General features: G+C 46.5%; 1 protein-coding gene across 2 annotated transcripts in view; it reads left to right on the forward strand.

Annotated features, from left to right (window-relative positions):
* The first annotated feature begins 4,477 nt into the window (after positions 1 to 4,477).
* Positions 4,478 to 20,202, forward strand: part of LOC311314648 (mannosyl-oligosaccharide 1,2-alpha-mannosidase IA) — a 168,318-nt gene continuing 152,593 nt past the window's right edge. The window contains exon 1 of one of the 2 annotated variants that reach the window (XM_084445079.1): positions 4,478 to 5,795. In XM_084445079.1, coding sequence (XP_084301205.1) covers positions 5,250 to 5,795 — 546 coding nt within the window. In that variant the 5' untranslated portion in view covers positions 4,478 to 5,249. The remainder of the gene's footprint in view (positions 5,796 to 20,202) is intronic. The other variant, XM_084445080.1, reaches the window with a different exon arrangement.

Below are 20,202 nucleotides of genomic sequence, written 5' to 3' on the forward strand. Positions count from 1 at the left end.
CTCTGTTTAAGGATTTCAACTTTTTTGTTTTACATTTTATTACATTACTACTGTATGTAATATAATGTAATGTAATGTGAAATACTCAGCCGATAGCCAGCTCTTCAACAACTACAATAGATTTTTATTGTTGACCCCCAGCTCTTGCACTGATGATGTGTAGGTCAATGTCCTGGTTTGACTGAAGCATCAGTGCTACTTGTACATTTGTCTTTCAAGGAAGAAGCTGATGAGATTAACCAGAAGATGGCGCTGTGTAACTACATTAGCTTGACTGTGTAGCCCACTGCCAAATCCTGCACTGGTGTCACAGGGCAGTTTAGCACTTTCACATTGTATTCCTTTGGTTGTTATTACATGACTGGCAAGCACAGGCATTTAATCACACAAGCTGAGGGGGAACACCATTACAGTGTTAAAATGCAATCTGCATAATGATCTGCTTGCTTTTGCATTCCCTCATTTACACGGTTAAAGTATGGGTAATTGTCTTGTTTGGGCAATCAAAACTGAACTGTTGCTTCAATGTTCCTCTCAAGTGAGCGTTTTGAATTTTTTTTTTTTTAGCAAGCTCAACACAGTTCATTCATTCAGTCTGAGTGTCAGGCTAATATTGCATTCCAGCGGGGTAACAAAATATAAAATCAAATCAAACTTTATTTGTATAGCCCATCTCATACACAGAGGCAACACAATACGCTTTACAGAGACCAATGGGTCGGGGGGGGGGTCGGGGGGTACATATTCCAGAGGGAAGATAGGCTGGGTACTGTATGTCTCTCTATCCATCAGACAGACTCCGCCATCCTGGAGATACAGTAGACTGGGTATGTCTCTCTATCCATCAGACAGACTCCGCCATCCTGGAGATACAGTAGACTGGGTATGTCTCTCTATCCATCAGACAGACTCCGCCATCCTGGAGATACAGTAGACTGGGTATGTCTCTCAATCCATCAGACAGACTCCGCCATCCTGGAGATACAGTAGACTGGGTATGTCTCTCTATCCATCAGACAGACTCCGCCATCCTGGAGATACAGTAGACTGGGTATGTCTCTCTATCCATCAGACAGACTCCGCCATCCTGGAGATACAGTAGACTGGGTATGTCTCTCTATCCATCAGACAGACTCCGCCATCCTGGAGATACAGTAGACTGGGTATGTCTCTCTATCCATCAGACAGACTCCGCCATCCTGGAGATACAGTAGACTGGGTATGTCTCTATCCATCAGACAGACTCCGCCATGCTGGATATGTGATGAAAAGTACAGTATGGGGATGAACGATGACTCAGATCTGGCTTCTCCTTTCTCGTCTATAACACTAAGGACCAGCAGATATTTCCTATCAAGAAAAGTGATAGTGCTTGTAACTCCTAACCTGGAAGGTGTTCAGCCATGCTAACCATCGTGGTATCATTCCAACACCAATGTGTTTAGTTGGAACGCTTTGCCACTTTAGAAATGTGTTCCCTAAGGTAAGCATTTCTTTCTGTACACAAAAGCAATGGTTTCCTCATTCAGTACAGTAGATTAGTGGGAACACATTCACAGTAGCACACTGTATGTGGTTCAAACCCACAATCCTCTGCTCCAATCACCTGTGTCAAGAGGATGACCGAGAGGTCAATGTCCCTTGTCAGTTCCGCCATCTCTCCCCACAGTGAGAGAAGTACTGTAGCCACGGTCTTCTTGAAACATGGACGTCAAAATGACTCCCATTACTCCGAGCTGATGAGCAGCAAACATGAAGTAAGCTCCTTTCCCCATTAATTCCAGTGTCAAGCTGCATTTTGCCCGGGTGCTTATGAAAGTAAACAGCAGCGTGGTGGGTTATTATTAGTCCAGACACACTGGCACAGGCTGTGTTGTCTGACCGCCCGCTGCTTGATGTATTGGAATGAGCAGGACACATGATGGAGTTTCTCCCTTGCATCTCAGATGATGAATAAAACATCCGAGGGTGGGGGGGGGGAGTAGGAATTGAATGTTTGAATACAAGAGAAGAAGTGCATTATGGATCACAGAACATCCCTTGCGGTGACTGGCGAAAATTAAACCTTCACTCGCCTAAGTGGTACGACAGACATGCAGTCCTTCATTCACTTCCTGTCGCTGGTACTGCTTAGTAAACTGGCTGCATAATCATGAGTTGTGAACCCCGAAACAGATGTGAGCTACACATTCTGCATTCATATCATCCATTCCGTTGACAATGACCCGAATGAATGATTTAATTTACCCATGTAGATATAGAAACTGAATAATTTGCATAGAGAATGGGATTCCCTTTTCTCCAGCATAAACAATACAGCGATACTGTATGCATCCAACCGGTTTCATTACTGAGCTTATGTACTAGTTCTCCGTTGTCGATTCTGATCTGCGGATAGCTAGAGTAACATACTTCCCCTGAAGTACTTCCCCTGACAGCCGTGCAGGGGAACTGGGTACGGCATGCCAGATCAATGTGACTTGTTTCAGCAATGAGGAGGAATTGCGAGCCGGGAAAGTGGAAAGGAAACACACTGAAGCATGCATTCAAGGAGATGGATCTGGACGTCCACTCAAGCCTCGCATTTCGCACTTGCACAAAGCCTCTCTTACCATGAAAAATGTATGTGCTTTGATTTCACCTCTCCGGCTGGTAGCGGTGTGAGTGTGTTACCCATCTCATCTATCCTTGTGATAAACTAGCCTGTCACTGGCCTGTAGAGCATCATGTTACAGCAGCTCAATGGCTCAAGGCATGTAGAAGTCACATCCACTTAATGAGTGCATTAAGTCAGTACCAGAAGACAATAATAGATGGTTTTCTTTAAGCTGAATGAAAAATACAAAGGATAATTCGCTTTTTTGTATTGGTCTATCTGTGATCTGCTTGGCTGCACATTGATACAGCGGCCTAGCCTATCTATTGAGCTGACATTCTATACCCCGCACGACAGCTCATCCCAGGCCATGCCGTTCTCCTGACAAAGCTGTTCTTTCTGACTGAAAACAATAGGGTTTCTCTTTGTTACCGTCAAAGGTTTTATCTATTCGCACAGGAAAACGTGCACAAGAGAAACATTGACGTATTTAAGAGCTATGCAGTCCTCTTCTCCTTCCTCACTTGCAAATCACAAACAGCATGATGTCTGTTTCGATTGGAGCGTCTGAGGCAGATAAAACAAGTGAAATTGTGATATCAAACGAAGTGTGAATTACATTAATAACAGCCCTGGCATAGGTGACCCCGGCATCGCTTGAGATGCTTAGTAGAGTATATGGACCTCCCTTCAGTCTGGATTGGTTAATGTTGACACTCAGAACTGTATCTCTGGTTAAGTGGTGTTCCTCTTTGGGGATCTAATGATGCTTTATCTCTGAAGAAACAAACAAGACACACCGTGTTCTCAAGGAGTCTCAAACAACACGGTAGAGCAGACCTCATGTCTGACTAAAGACAGCCCCGGTTGATTTTCCTGTTCAGCTACACAAAATAAGTGGGTATTTGAAACCTTATACTTTGATACCATAGACAGTGGGGGGAGAGAGAGAGAGGGGGGGATATTGTACTTGTGCCCCATTGCTTCTGGTATTATTAGCCTATATTTTGCAGTATCCTGTTATTTGCAGTGTTCTGTCTTTTGTAGGCTACTGTCTTGCACCTTGCACCAACAACTATTTTGTTTGCTGTTATTTTATTTCTGGCGACAGAGAGAGAGAAAAGGGACACTTTATTTGCTGCAAAGACCCTCAATCCCTCAGAGTTAGTGTAAACATCTGATAGTGCTGTGCTTGGCCCTTTTTATAATGGCAAGCACAGAGCTAATTGGGACCATCTATCTTATTATGTCTCTATAGACAAACTAAAGTCTGCCATTTATCATTTTACCTACGTGCAATGCGCATAGATTGAACTTTTGCCATTGCAGCACTAAACTCAAGGCGGGACTATAAAGTGATGGCAAGTCCATAATTCCCCACTTTCAAGCCATCGTCCACAATGACCACTGCTCTCGACGCTTAATAATTTGACATCTCTCCTACTCTTGTTGGAAATTGAGCATACGAGTTTGATGTTATGAGCGCCACCTTTAATGAGCATAATTCTATAGGCTACAACTGATATAAAGACGCTCTCGCCGTTCAGTGAGTCTGTCAGAGCTTGCAAAAAGACCACACTGGGCGCGGCTGTTCCATCAAACAGCTTTGCCCGTCAGCTGCCTCAGTCTGTGGATTTACGTGTTTTAAAAACCCTTGTGGAAATCGGTCAAGGTTCCGAACCAGCCGCTCTGTTTTACAGCAGTAGGGTATTCGTTTCATCCTGGTCTCATCTCATCCTCCTCTGCGCTGCCGAGCAAGCGGGCGAACGCGGTACAGCAAGACAGTGCGCACGGGAGACTGACGGCGGGCGGAAGACACCGTGTTCTGGTGGCATTGCAAGCAACTGTACCGTGTAAGAAACGGGGATTGTGTAGGATAATTTGCGATTTTTTGGAGCGTGAAATAACTTCTGACGTGTATGGGACACGATATCCCTTCATCGTCGCTTGATGTGTGCTGTGTAGGCTACCGGTGAGGACGAGGCTGAATAAAGAACGGACAGCGACATGAATAAATATGCGTTTTCATCAATCTATTTTACTGGATGCAAACCTGTAAGCTTGTGATAGCCTACATGCGATTTTCCGGGGATTTTTCGGATAATTTGTGACATGCAACGGAGACACATTGGATGAACATAGCCGCCGTGAAGATGCTCGATCCTACTGCAATGTCTTATTAATGATTTGCACGCCGTGTAATTATGAAGGAAACAACTTGAACTGATTTTGTGGCGGATGCATTCCATATAGCCTAATCTATCCAATTATATTTTATAGACTGCATTTATTTGAAGTGTGATATTGAAGTGTAGCCTGGATATTGAAGTGTGATCACACTCCATGCGGTGGTGTAGAATTAGGCTACAGCACATTATGGTAGCCTGCTCTGCTCTCCTGTGTTCTTATGTCCTTGTTGCATGGGTAAAGCTCGCTAAATTGTAGAGGAGGCTACCTAATCAATAGCCACACAAGGGGACTTCTGGTAATCTGTTTACTCGCCAACTGTCACAGGGGTGTGTTTTAAGCCCCGCATATCAACTTTTTACACATGCAATACGGCACATAGGGAACCGTCTTTCAGCCGAGTCGAGGAGTGCCCAACATTTTATCATTTTAGTCATCATATAAGACAATACTTAAGGAACTTTCAATGGTTTTCCGAAAGTTGCCCGGTGTGTCGGCATCGGGCATGGGTCTTCGCCTATCCCAGAAATTCGTTTTTCTACTTTTTCTGTCAGGTTTGGTAACTCTGTGTTTCGGGGCCCTATTCTTCTTGCCCGACTCGGTTCGTTTGAAACGGATTTTTCTATCAAAGACGGAGACTCAGCCAGTAACGGTGGGATCCGAGAATGATGTGAGAGAGCATCTGAAAAAGGCGTCCAAGGACCAAGGCATAACCTCGGCGAAGGGGGAGACGAGCACAAAAATGAAAACCTTGAGCCGCAAACCTTCTGTTACTTACGAGGCAAAAACAGATGAGCGACTCGCTGGAGGTAAAGCCCAGGAAGAACTGACTCTGTCGAGGGCTAAAACGGAGTCGGGGGATGAGAGAGTGACCATCTCTAGCCACAGTGCCAACACGGATACTCTTGACTACATCAAATTCAAGAAATGCCTGATAAAGGCGCCGCTTGGAAATGAGCAGGGCAAGCCAACTGACCCTCAGACCCTTCAGCGCCGAGAGAAAGTCAAAGAGGTAGGCTGCCACACTGTACCCGCAATGATCTTGCTGAGCCTGGGGCTGACTGCTACTGTCCATAGCCCACATTGCGCTCTCAATATCGGTGTCATAAAAGCGTGTGTAGCCTATCACGTCCTCACCCACCCGAGGCTGGCGAGAGGGCGGGGTACGTCCGACACGTGTCGGTGATTTGAACCCACCGAGTGTGACAGGGATGTTACAGTAGCCCTGTGCGTTTCTCCAATTTACCCTGTTGTGTTTCGCTTAGGCTACTCCGTGCACGCCTCTGGCATAATCTGCAGGTTATTATGTTGCAACGAGAACATGCTGCATGTTCATCAGATATATGACCCCCCCCTCCATACTTAATTAAGCTTTGAGTTCTGACTGCACTCACCGTAGTTTCTCTGATTTCTTATCCAGTGCATGTGGGAGTGACATCGCTCTATTATTGTTCTACTTAACTAACCAAGTTTTTACGCCCGGGAGTCATGCAAGTGGAATAACGCGAGAAGTTATTTCCTCTATAGGTTACCCTCCCAACTGGTTTGTCGATAGTTTCTGCTGCAGCTGCACTGAATTGAATTAGGCTATAAAAAAAAACAAAAAAAAAACAGTCTAACTGCACGTTCCAGTGTTTATGTGTAACTATATGATTGTTCTAGCAGCAATTTCCTATTGTTCGGCTAGATTCCACCACTCGGCCTGTTTGGCGGTCTTCCAGAACATCCGTGAGTTTCACATTCACAATGCCAACACTGTTTCCCCTGACAGCCTGATCATAAGCCTGTGGGCTGCATGCATTCAAAGAGGTTTTAAAAAGAGACAACAGCATCCAGCCCGTCATATCCCAGCAGATGCAAAGTAGGAGTGCCATATTGAGTCCTGCCTATGCTGTAACAGATATGGAAACTACAAAACACTCGTTTCAGGGCAGGAGACTGTGGGATTTCTGGTGAGCACAGATGCCCTCAACAAAAGAGGTCTGCTCACTGCTCTCAAATCCCAGTCCCTGAATGAGCGTCTGCTGCCCGACTGCCAAGGCTGTCAGCCCCCCACCCACACACACACACACACACACACACACACACACACACACACACACACACACACACACACACACACACACACACACACACACACACACACACACACACTGTGTGTGCCAAGAGAAGGTGTCACTAGAGACAACAGGTTCATCGCTCAGTGAATGTTTGAAGGTCGTGTCCCGGCCAGAGACGAGACGATAGCAGCAAACGGAGCCAGGGGCTGAGGCGAATCTGTGCGGCCCAGCTTCTTCTGAAGAGACCTTAGCGGGAATTGGAGAGGGTTCGGGTTGGGAACAGCCCCCTGTTTGTACCTCTGCGATGTCACGGCTCATTGAGCCCCCCCCCCCCCCGAGGTTCTGTTCCTGCCTCATTGGGTCCTGAATAGGAGATTTGATATCTGGATGAGGGGCCAAGGCTAGTCATTGGCTTGTGCAACAGGAGGCCGTCCTTTCCCATGCCTGTTTAAATTATTAGTGGACTTAACATTCTGGCAAGGTGGGGAAGCTGGAATAGAACTGTTGAAAGCGTATCCTGAGAACAAACACAATCACCAGAGCAAACTGAATGTCTGATGTGAGCAGAACTGCGCGCGCGCGCGCACACACACACACACACACACACACACACACACACACACACACACACACACACACACACACACACACACACACACACACTCACACATGCACAGAGAGAGAGTGAGAGAGATGTAGGCCTCTTGTTCATCTGTCTCATCTCACTGTCTTCACAACATCTCGCATGTCAGAAGATAAGTGCTCCTTTCAAAAAAAAGTCTTTGTTATGCTAAAGATTTGCTTTTGGTTTATTCTGCATCTTCTGAGCTGTGCCGACGCAGGCAAATAAGGCCCAGGGGCCGACGACTACAGTACCACACTGCACTGAACACGCCTACCACATGTCTACCACACTGCACTGAACACGCCTACCACATGTCTACCACACTGCACTGTGAGTGTTCAGTCACACACCTACCACACTGCACTGTGAGTGTTCAGTCACACGCCTACCACACTGCACTGTGAGTGTTCAGTCACACGTCTACCACACTGCACTGTGAGTGTTCAGTCACACGTCTACCACACTGCACTGTGAGTGTTCAGTGTGACAGTCCTAGAAGGGGGGGAGGTACGAGGACACGGTGACACAGTGTCACCGCTCAGACCGCTGAGGAAAAAAGACCGTGACGAGCCTTCGGTCTTGCCTGTGGTGTACAGGATTCTGTCCTTAGTGAGTGTGTGTGTGTGTGTGTGTGTGTGTGTGCGTGTGTGTGTGTGTGCATGGTTGTGTGTGTGCGTGTGTGTGTGTGTGGTTGTATGTGTGTGTGTGTGTGTGTGTGTGTGTGCATCAGGCCCGGCGGAAGGCCGCCCTAGGCAAAATAACGACAGTGCGCCCCCGACAAGTTGTTGAGCGGGGTGGGGGGGTGGAGGCTAGCGGACAATTACGATTGTCGGAAGATTTGTTGGGGGGGCCGCTAGTGGAGATTTGTGCGCCCCTAGTGCCTCGGTGCCCTAGGCAATTGCCTTGTATGCCAAGTGCATGCGCCACCCCTGGTGTGCATGATGGTTTTGACTTTTGTTGTCTTTTATTATTGTCCTTATTCAGCTCTGCGTTGTGTTTTGATAAAAGACGGCCCCCAATCTCTCAAATACTACACGGTCCAGTGTCCCTTTGTTCTGATGTATTACAAATGAATCTCTCCAACATGGGATTTGAGCGACAATCAAAAGCTGTTTTAATACAGAAGGTTTTTAGCATACAAAAGACGATGGCATCTAGTCTAATGTCAGCTTGCCTATCTGTATGGCTGTCGGGCCCAAAATCAAATCATCTGAGCTCGAGCATGGTTCTTATGGTTCGGGGGCGCTCCACCCCCCCCCCCCCCCCTCCCTCTTCCCCGATCAGACTGATCTGGACTGGACTGGTCTCTCCTGCAGCCCACGGCCTTGTAGTAGATAACCGGCCGATGGTTCGGCGCCCAGGTCTCTATCTCTAACCACAACAATTGGTGTTCTCTACAGAATGTCCCAACCATGGAATGTCACCCTTATCTCATAAGTCTATGCGAAGGGAGACACGGTTTCTTATAGAAAACTCCGGCTGACAGCCACACTCAGGGGTCAACATCATAATTAGAAACAGCTAACAGGATCAGGTTAAACCATGACATTTCTCTGAAAACAGACATTTTAATCAGTTGTATGTGTGTGTGTGTGTGTGTGCATGGTTGTATGTGTGTGTGTGTGCATGGTTGTATGTGTGTATGATTCAAGATCCTTTATTAGTAACATTCATCATACAAGTTTAGAATGGAGTAAAATCCTTTGGCTCCGGCTGCTCAACCTTGCAGCAACAACAGAATAAAATACAAGCTGGAAACAAAACAAAAAACAATGCTGTATAATACTGTAGAGTGTATGGTCCGTCAAAAGGGCGGCGTATTGTTGCATGTTAGCATGTGTTTGTGTGTGCACAGTCTACAGTGTGTGTGTGTGTGTGTGTGTGTATGGGCTTATCGTGATAAGGGCGTGTCCTGAATTTATAAACACCATAAATATACTGTAGTGGTTGACAATTTGAGTTTGAAGTGTGGCCAGAATTGCAGTCGTAATCAGAAAATTGTTGACTCAGTACAATGCTTCTACATCCTCCATCTAGTATCTTTGCTTCTTAGCCTTAGCGATATTGTGCTATCTTTTCCAGGGAGATTTAATTTTCAGATATTCTCAGACAACTCTGTCAATGAAATATGACAAATGTTTAGTATTCATTTCAGGCAACCTCACCAACACCACCCACTAAAAAAACTCCCCAACAGTTTCTAGAAGTACATGTCTTTTGGGAACCTCTAAAAGGTGGCCTTCTAAATAGCTGCTGTTAATAAAGCAGAAAGCATAGGCTTGAAACTTGACATTCATCAAAGGAACATTATTTTGGGGACGTTGAAGGACTCGTTTGAGCCTTGCATGGGTTCGTCGGACCGACTGAACTATAGTAAATAAAACAGAATAACTTGTGTTAAAATGTCTGCTCCTGTCCTCCCCCCAGGCTTATGTGGCCGGAGACCTCCCTTGACCACTCGTCCCCGGCTCCCGCTAGGGCCCAGGTGAACTGGAGGGAGCTCGGCCTGGTCCAGGAAATGGCCGCTTTCTTTCGCCTCCATATGTGGGGGAAAACAGTTCAGCTCTCCCCCACGGAAGTGCTGCAAATGTCAGTCTCTGGTGTTTGTGTCACATGTCTTGTGATTGATTGTGTATGTAGGGAGGCCGGTCGCGGAGCCCAGTGGATGTTTTGATGTATCACGCAGGTCGTTTGCAGCTGAGGGCCATTTAACGAACGTGTCAGTGAGCCTCCTCATCCGTTTTGCTTTTGTAATACCCGTAACCAGTCCATGCGCACACACTTAACACAGTTCAGTGTTGAATGGAACCACCAATTGCCTACCCTACTGTACATTTACCATGGCAGGGGGTTAATGCGTAGATTAAGTCATAGCGTGTCAGGAGTAGATCCTCCCAAGAACGCTGAATGGAGAATCTGTAAAAAGGGACAGGAAGCATCGTAGTATCTTAGTAATTTTAGTAGTAATAGTGTATCTTATGTCTTTTTTGCTTTGAAAGCATTCTTTTCCCAGTGTTCCCTGTGTTGGTGAATGCTGGCTCGGGGGCAAGTCTCTGCAGAGGCATGCTCTTCAAGAGGTATGCATGTGTGTGTGTACTTTCCTCACATCCAGATAGAGTTACAAGGACTAGCTCCTTTTGCCTTTTAGATCCCAGTGTGCGTTCGTGCGCGCCTGCCTGCCTGTGTGTGTGTGTGTGTGTGTGTGTGTGTGTGCATGCGCACCCCCGTCAGGAGGCCAGGAAGGGAGCTTCCTCCCTGGAAGTCGAGGATTGGGTTTCACATCTTGAATGAATGAAGGGCCGACTGGTCCAGAGCCTCTCTATCGGGAGAGAGCTGTCTGAGACATCACCAGACCCTCGCTCATGAAACCAGGGGACAGTCAGGACCCTCCAGAACACTCTGGCTCAGGGACTCTTTGATTCAGGACCCCGATTCCTCAAGACATGTGTGTGTGAGTGCGTGTGCATGTATGCGGGTGGCGTACTTGTTTGTTTGTGTTTGCGAGAGAGAACATTTTTACCAGGATATTTTAAGTAGGCCAGTACAGTTCACATAGGAGCCATACAGCAGCCCCTGGACTTGGTCCTGGGGGAGATTGTTGACGAGTCCAGCATTCACATAAAGCCTGCGGCTGTTTGAGCCTGTTGACATTGAATAAAGTATTTGCTGACACTACTCATGTGAAAGTTCACTGACGTGAAATCCTGCACACACACACACACACACACACACACACACACACACACACACACACACACACACACACACACACACACACACACACACACACACACACACACACACACACATATACACCAGTTTCCTGTTGAATATTCTGCCTCTGTGGACTCTCTCTCTCTCTCTCTCTGCCGGGTGACAAGAGGTGGTGTGTTTGCTGTTGCTGCCACAGACGCCCCTACTTGTTGACTGTAACCTGTGTGTGTTGCGTCACTTTCCAGTAAAAGCCACGGCCGTGTCCCTGAGTTTGGGTTCGTTCACCGCCGGGCTTCAGCTTTTTTTGGGTTCGTTCACCGCCGGGTTTCGCACATTTTCTGCGTTTTCAGCAAGGGGATCTAGTTTTTCTATCAATCATGGATCTTTTTTTTTTACAGACTCTAATTTTTACTATCCTCCCAGACTAAAAAAATCCAACAAACCCCCCAAAAACGTCAGTGGAAGTGCTCCGGGTCACCTCGGCCAAACAGCTGGGCTTTTCCTGGGTTTCAGGATGTCCTAACAATGGCTGTCTCAGTGCAAACCACCAGCTTAATGAGGTAATTGGTAGATGGCTCCTCTCTTAATACACTTCTTGTGGAAGACGTATGAGTAACCATACATCGACCCCCCCCCCCCAACCCTGCTGGAACCAATCAACCCTCCCACCCCACCATTCTTGGAATAGCCCTCTTTCTCCGTCTGGCTCTCTCTGCTCCGGGCGGCGGCCCTGCCTCTCCATTCTCCTCCGGCAGACACCTCTCTATGTTTTGCACAGATACACAAAAGATTAATGAGTACGTTCCTCTCCCCTCAGTGTCATTATCTGCGCTCTCTCACTGCTCCTGCTGACATTATTAGCTGCATAGTAGTGAGAGAGAGAGAGAGAGAAAAAGAGAGATGGGAGAGAGTGAGAGACAGACAGACAGAAGAAGGAAGAAATTCGGACTCAAACTTTTCAAAGACATTTATGTCTTTCTTATTGTACGAGGGGAAGGAGAGGGAAGTCGGACTCAAGTCTGTGAGTGGACATGGACATGGACAGTACCACCCGCATACCACACCACACATACTTTCTGACTATCTGGCCCAGTCCCAATGTCCACCCTTGCAGACTCGCAGACTTAAGAGCGCGCTCCCGCGAAGTCCGCAAGGGCTTAGGGGTGTCCCAATGTCAACTCGGCAAGTGCGCGAGGGCTCTCCGGCAGCCATTTTGAGCCCTTTATGGCCCCTTCCCGTAAGTCTGCATTTCTGCAGACTTAGCCCAAGGGAATTACCCACAGTTCATAGCGTCGTGACGTGAAACACGGGGTTACCTGAAGAACAGCCAATAAACAAGCACGGACAGATCAACCAACCGTAACGTTCACGTTACAGAACAAAATATGTTTTCATGTTTTCAGCTGGACTTGCTTATCTGCACAAGTAGCCTTATAATTAATTTGGTTTCATTATTTTTAAGTATGGGTTATTAACCCCATGGGTTTGTATAATGTGATTTGTTTAAAAATATGTAGGCTATGGTTATAATTTACATCGATTTCTGTTGCTCTAAATCATATGATTGCCCAGTTAAAAGCAGTATGACATTAATTACCCATTTCGGTGCAGTGTTCTTTGAATTGAGATTTCCAACATGAATATGGAAAGAGTTGTGAGGTGCAGGAATGTGTATATATAATATATTATCATTCTTAAGTTAATACTTTTGGATTCATCACAAACAAGAATCACAGGCAGTAATGTAGGATCGATGCGATCCTACTAACAAATACTGGGTTGGGTTGATATTTGATCGCAGATGCGATCGCATATGACCACAAAATGAAATGATTTCAAGTTGAACAAATGTTTTGAGGGTAACACAGAGAGTTCTGATAATGTAAAGGGGATTTGACTCAGCCAAAATTAATTTACACGAAGGCCTACAAGAAAAACATGTACAATTTACAAATTGATTCAAAAAATGCCCCACGCCCACAATAGTAAGAAATATGTTTTCACGTCAACGTAATGTGATGTCACAAGTGCTGTCCCATTCCTTGTTATACCAATTCGAGCCCTTGCAGCCTCTCACACTCGATCACTTCACCAGATGACGTAAATAAGTCTGTGAGGGCTCAGGGCTTGAGGGTTTAGGGGGGACATTGGGACTGGGCCTCTGTCAGTTCTCGCAGTGTGTGTGTGTGAGAGAGAGAGAGAGAGAGAGAGAGAGAGAGTGCATGTGCGCATACAAGAAAAAGACCCAGGGATGGCCCTGTTTGCTGCAGGCTGTGTTAGTGAACATCCCTCTCTGGCTGTTGAAAGTAACCACTCCCCCATCTCGTGCAGACGCAACAAGCATGCGGGGGGGAGGGGAGGGCGAGAGGGTGAGAGTGGGAAAACTGTCCTAGATTTAACCTGCGGCCCACTGGAAACCCCGGCCTCAGCCCCACCCCCCTGCTTTTATCCCTGCCTAATTGGCCAGAAACAACATGCGTATGCATGAAGTCTCTAGCGCCGTAAACAGGCGATGAGGAGACACTAGGAAGGGCTCGAGGACCTGGCTTTCCTCCATGGTTCTCCCTCTCCCTCCCTCTCTCTCTTTCTCTCTCTCTCTCTCTCTCCCCCTCTCTCTCTCTCCATCCCTCCTTCTCTCTCTCTCTCTCTCTCTCTGTCCCTCTCTCTCTCTCTCTCTCTCTCTCTCTCCCTCCCTCCCCATCTCTCTCTCTCTCTCTCTCTCTCTCTCCCTCCCTCCCTCTCTCTCTCTCTCTCTCTAGTTCTGACCCTGCGCTGCCGCGGGCATCCTTTAAGACACACAGACTGCTACAGCTACAGTGTCCACGGTTCCGCTTTGTGGCTAGCTGCGCTACAAGGCTCTGTTATTTTGTCACTTGTTTATGTGTGGCTACGTGGTTGCAGTAATCCACATTCAAGATGGCTGACAAGTACTTACTGCATGTCTGCACCGCTGAAACATTTTGCCCGAGACCCACAAGACCTTCCATCTCCAAACACAAGCTGGAGTCTTCTTACAAAGCAGTGTTTAGTATGGTCTATGGGCAGCGGCGGTTCTAGTAAGTTTTATCTGGGCTGGCAAAAGAGTGGCAGGGGTTCCATCTGGGGGGTCAGAGGTCATCTCCCCCAAACACATATTTGAACTTCAGAGATGACAAATGGGGAGGCAATCTTTTTGTTAGGCGTGGCAGCTGCCACCCCCTAGAACCTCCAGTGTCCATCGGTCAGTTTAGGACATTCTTACAAGAAAAAAAAATGGCCACTGTGTCGAGGTCTCATTAAGGAACAAGTAAATGGATGTCGCCTGTCCACCTAAGCACGCTTATAGTGATTTTCTCCTTGGTCAGCATTGGTTGAAATAGCCTTTAATTAACTGGATTCTCAGTAGGCAAAAGGTCCAAAGGAGGCTATATTTGTTCATTATAATCACAATTATACTGCTATTGACAGAGTGGAGATGGCTCTCAGTACTAATTAAGGAGTGCTACAGATTTCCTTTCTACATCCAGTTCGTATGATTGGCCAGCAAGAAGATGGCCAGAATAATTTTTGCCCACTGGGTTCTATAGAAACGAAGAAAAACAACAGACAAACTCACTCAAACCAATTAACCACTGTTTGCATGTTTGTAACCAGCCAGTTTGCATATCATTCATTAGATGCCAAATGTAAGCAACAATAGGCTGAACTATGTCTTCTGACTTTGGTAGAAGTGAAGAAAAAACAGGAAGAAAGAATTTATTTAGTTATTTTGCAATGATTGGTGCGACCATAGTCAGGTAACCTAGCAATGATGGTTCTCCTGGCTTGTTTATGTTGACTTGTGAAATAAAAAAAAAATAAAAAAAAATAAAGGTCTGTTATAACTCTTGTGATTGTTTTGGTGAGAACAGTAGCAGTGCAGATGATTCTGCTGTCTGTCTGTGACAGGAAGTCAGTACAGGGCGTGGACTGGCAGCTTCAGTGGTGACACTGGTTAACTCTTTCCCAAGAGCCCCAAACCACAGGCTTCGTTGTCAGCCTCAAGCTGCAGTTTCGTCATAACGGGGATGAGCCTGTGGTAGAGTAGCAGCTGGGTACACTGAGGTGAAAACAAAGGAAGATATTATTTTTCGTTTTGGGAGTCATGACATCATAACCGACGATAATGCGCGGTCTCATGTACAGTAGTCAGCTGTCCAGCTGCCTTTAAACTTCAGGCCCTGCAGGGCATGATGAGTACCCTAACACCTAGAATAGAGGAGCAAGCACATTCAAAATGATTCCATGCTTGTACCACATATTTGCATTATTTAACTAAACTTTGTGTATGCCCCTTTATTCTATTTTTTTTTTTTTTTTTTTAAAGAGAATCCAGAGTATGGGTGCGTGATCGAGCCTGAATTCACAGACATGAACAGGGAAGGTGAAAGGTCAGACCTCAACCACAGTTTTATATCCTCCCCAGTCGTGCTTACCCCATCTTTAACCTTTGCACGCTGTAATACAACACTTCTTTGAACCGTGCTAATGATGTAGTTAGACGTATCGCTCCCCACTCTGCTGTCTATCTCCGAGCTTGTTAAGCCTGCCTTCAGAGCAGAATGGCTGCTGACCCAAACAAAATCTTTCCCTGAAGATCTGCCTCTGGACTGGAATAGTCCTAACGCCATCTTCTCTGTTCTGGGCTATTAATACTAGAGCCCACTGACCACAGAGGCATCTGTAAAAGATCTAGATTCGCTTTCAATAATGTTCCCAGTGGGGATGCAAACAATTAATCGAAAACCGATTCATTGATCGTTAAAGATTTGTTCGAGCACGTGAAATTTACTCGATCTACTATCAAACAACGTGGTAGTGAAGCAGCCATCTCGGGAGAAATGCAGAGAACTCAACAGCGGCATATTTTGTAAAATGAAGCGGGCCAAGCAAAGCATTGTGTGGGACCACTTCGAAAAGAAAGGACAAGAAGCCACTTGCAAATATTGTGATGCCGTGTACACGTACTGTACAACACGACGTCAACAGCAATGCTCTATCACTTGAAGAACATTCACTCGGATAAGTTGTCTCTCCTCCTCATCTCACCTGCAGCAAACCCACCATCGGCTCAGTGTTTGTGAGGAGGAGCTGTGACGCGCAGCAGGCAGAAAAAAATAACCCAGACTCTCCGTAATAAAGTGTTGATTAAGAAAAAAAACGCTTTTGTTATTGTTTGGAAATTTGGGTATTTTAATTACAACTAGAAAGTATATTTCCTGGAGAAAATGTGAGGTGGGCTAGCTGCTGCAGCTGTATGTAACAGCTACTGCTAGTACTACTATGGACTGGGCAATCTCCATGCACCCACCGGCGAAGACCGTGCATCGCTAGCCCACTCAGGGGCTGAATTGTGGCGTCCGTGGCGTGGACAGTGGCATGGTGGCGAGACTCCGCCCCCTCAGGTCAGAGCTGGTCGGGGGCAGTGCAATGACCTCCGGGTAATCTCCATGCACCCACCGGCGAAGACTGTGTGTCTCTAGCCCACTCAGGGACTTAGTTGTGGGTTCCGTGGCATGGATAGTGGCGTGGTTGGGAGTCTCCACCCTCTCAGGTCAGAGCCGGTCATGGACAGTGTACCACTCTCTGGGCCAACCACCTGCCCCCAACGGTGAAGACAGTGTCTCTCTAGCCCACTCAGGGGCTGAGTTGATGGGTCCGTGGCGTGGTAAGTGGTGTGATGGTGAGACTCCGCCCCCTCATGTCATAGCAGGTTGTGGACAGTGTAGCCCTTTCTGGGCCACCCACCTGCCTTTATCAGTGAAGACCGTGTGTCTCTACCACACTCAGGGGAGGTATGTGGTCTGTGGTGTGATGCTACCACTAGAAGTGTGCCTCTTCCTTTAAGAGATCCTGCTCGTGTCCCCAAATTCAAATCCCAACTGACACTCTGACCAGCCCTTCATTCACTTCAATGTAAAGGCATGCCGGATTCAGACAGCTCTCTCTCAAAAGTATAAATGTTACTGCTTAGATACTGACACTATAGGAATCCTGGGAACTTGCTGAACATTTTCATGTATATATGTCTGTGTATCTTAAAAACTGTAACCATGGTGACAAGTTAGAAAAAGGGTAAAAATGCAAAATTAGCAGCTCAAAAGTTAGAGTGCGGCACCATACGTTTCAATGGGGAGCGCAGTTGCCGAACAAATCGTCATACAGCGAAAAACTATAAATCACACAGCTTAGATACTTACATTGTACGAATCATTCGATATATAATGTGTGTGAGCTGTCAAAACTAGGAGTGCCAGCAGTTTACAAAATGTGTGAATATTTTCAAAGCAACAGCTGCCACCACTCTAAAAACATAATGATACTGAACATTCCACCAGCAGTTTCAATGGCACAAAAATTACGATTAAAAGTTAAATTACTAAAAAAAACTATAAAAAATATCAAAATCTGAATAAGTCCGGGAAACAGCTAAACATCATGAACATTTTAAAGTTTGGATGAAGTTTCTAGCACAAAGTATGAAGAAGTAGTTAAGGGCCAAAAAACTGGGGAGAACTATAAGTAAGAAAGAAAGAAAGAAATAGTGGGAATATTACAAGTTGGGCTAGCTTCTACAAGCTAGCCCACCTAATTAATCGATTGATCTCATTACCAATAATTGATTCAGGGACGTGCCTACAATTTGCAACCCTAGTTCCCAGCCAACCAAGGACAGAGGTACTGTACATCCTCATACTTTTGATTTGTTTGTTTTGTTTGGTGAAATTACAGTGAAACTTCCCCGCTGCTACCACACTTTTAAAAGCACTTAAACTTACTAGGGAGGCTTCAACAAGGCATTGTTTGGAGCTGACAGTAGCTTCTGCAAGTGCTTCAGTGGTGCAGAAGAGAAGAGCAAGGTGGAGGGCAAAGTGTGGGATCGACACCGATAGGAACTTTCACCCCCCCCACCCCCAGGTAAAACAAGATGGATGGCCGCAATTAAATTCGGTGGTGCCTATTAGCCAAAGAGCCAGGCACAGCACAATCAAGGGAGGGTGAGGCAGAGGTGATGAGATAGAAACAGGATGTATGTTGGTGTGCGGTGTTTGAGAGGCCATTAATCCAGTGCAGGGCAATAGTTTCCATTATACTGATTACCCCTGTCCCGGGGGGGCGCGTGGGGGTCCGTGGTGGTTGTGTCCAGCCGGACCCGTTTTAACCCCATCTGAGGAACGGTTTGCAGGTCAACGCCGCTGTTACCGCATGGAGGGAATAAGGGTCCGGGAGCGATCGGAACCACCGGCGCTTTCTCAGAGGCCAGGGTGGGTCATTAAGTGGTCATACTGACAAATAATATCCGTCTGGTGCTGCTGTCGGCCAATCACACATCTGTCTGTCTGTCTGGGAGAGTCTAGACAGCACCGCAGTCCTGGACAGGGACATCGCCTCTATAGAAAATTCCGCTCCACAGACACTTCCCAGATGCATCAAGTCAGCGCCATCTTGTTTCTATCACATCTGTTCAGTCAATGCGTCTGCATGCTTTCTGTCTGATTCAGTTACTGTAGTTCTCACACCAGTGATAACCTATAATTTCAGCAATTTGTGTTCCGTTTGACCCTAGCAATTCTCTGCCAGACGATCTAACGCCACGGCGGTAATTGAATCAGTTGAGACATTTGCAAGGCGGGGGAAGGGCAGGGGAAGGACAGAACACACTGCTATGGTAAATGAATCAGTGATGCATTAGCAAAATGAATAGTAACCCCAAGACGTGCAAAGTAACAGACTATTAATGCAGATACTGTATACATGGTACATGGAGATGACAGCAAGAGCATTCATCACTGACTTCAAAAGGGAACTGTGCTGTGTGTGTGTGTGTGTGTGTGTGTGGTGCCCAACCCTATGTTCTGAATAACAGTCTAACTCTATTCCCGAGTCCAAAGATTGTATATACACTGGAGTCTCAGTGGAGCATAGTGCATGGACCCAAGAAAGATCAATGGTCACTTTAATGAGCTGTCTCTCGCCCCCATTGCAGTGTGTGTGTCCCCTGATGTGTGTTTGTGTGTCAGTTTGTGTGTGTTAATGCCTATTTTGGTAGAATATTCTGGATTGATGCTATGCTTTGGCCTGGCAGTACTGTATTGTGGTTGTGGAAAGACTTAACAATAAGATAAGGATAGACTCTGTCCTTCCAGCATTTTTTGTGACTCTTGGTGAGTTCTATTTCTATTCTAGGCTATGTTTTAATAATTATGATTAACAACGCCATCATGTCACCTTCTTGGCCAACGCTGTCACTACTTACAGTAATGCTTTGTCTGTGTTTGATTGGTGCATTTCCCAAAATTACTGCATGATCAGCAGGCAGGAGGGGAGGGGGAGGGGCTGGGAGAGAGAGAGAGAGAGAGAGAGAGATTGATTTAGGGGCTGTGTAAACATTTGAGCAAGTCTGGGTATTTACTGGTTTCAGTCAGTTGTGGGTTGAGGGAAGGAGGAGCAGGAGGAGGAGGAGGAGCAGACGGAGGAGGAGGAGCAGGAGGAGCAGGAGCAGGAGGAGGAGGAGGAGGAGGAAGGGGAACTGGGATTTTGCAACCGCCTGTCTTCAATAACCCCCAGTGCTGTTCGGCTTCAAACGGACGTCTAAAACGGCACGCTCTTCACACGCTGCGGAGCAGATGTGACTGAAGGCGGTCACATTATTTCTGGAGAGAACACACAAACTAGTTTTGAATGCCAACAGGGCAGATAGCCCAGCCAAAACAAACAAATGTCCTTGGTTAAGCACAGACAAATGTCTCTCATTAAGCGCAGGCTGCCAGCGATGTCACAACGGCAGGATTATTGCAGCTTCTGCCATGGTGAAGAATGCCTCCATCATTTCTGTGTGAATGGGTGTCATCAAGGGGTTGTTCGCTTGCCAGCTCATCAACTCGTCAGCTACACCCCCATCAGCTTCTTCTCTGCTTTTGACAGGAGGTGCGCCGTTAGCAATTAGCTAACTTTACTGAGCTGTCAAACAAAGAAAAAACTTTTTTTTGAAGGGAGTCATT

The sequence above is a fragment of the Borostomias antarcticus genome (assembly GCF_949987555.1).
Source record: "Borostomias antarcticus genome assembly, chromosome: 10".
In the NCBI taxonomy this organism is placed as follows: domain Eukaryota; kingdom Metazoa; phylum Chordata; class Actinopteri; order Stomiiformes; family Stomiidae; genus Borostomias; species Borostomias antarcticus.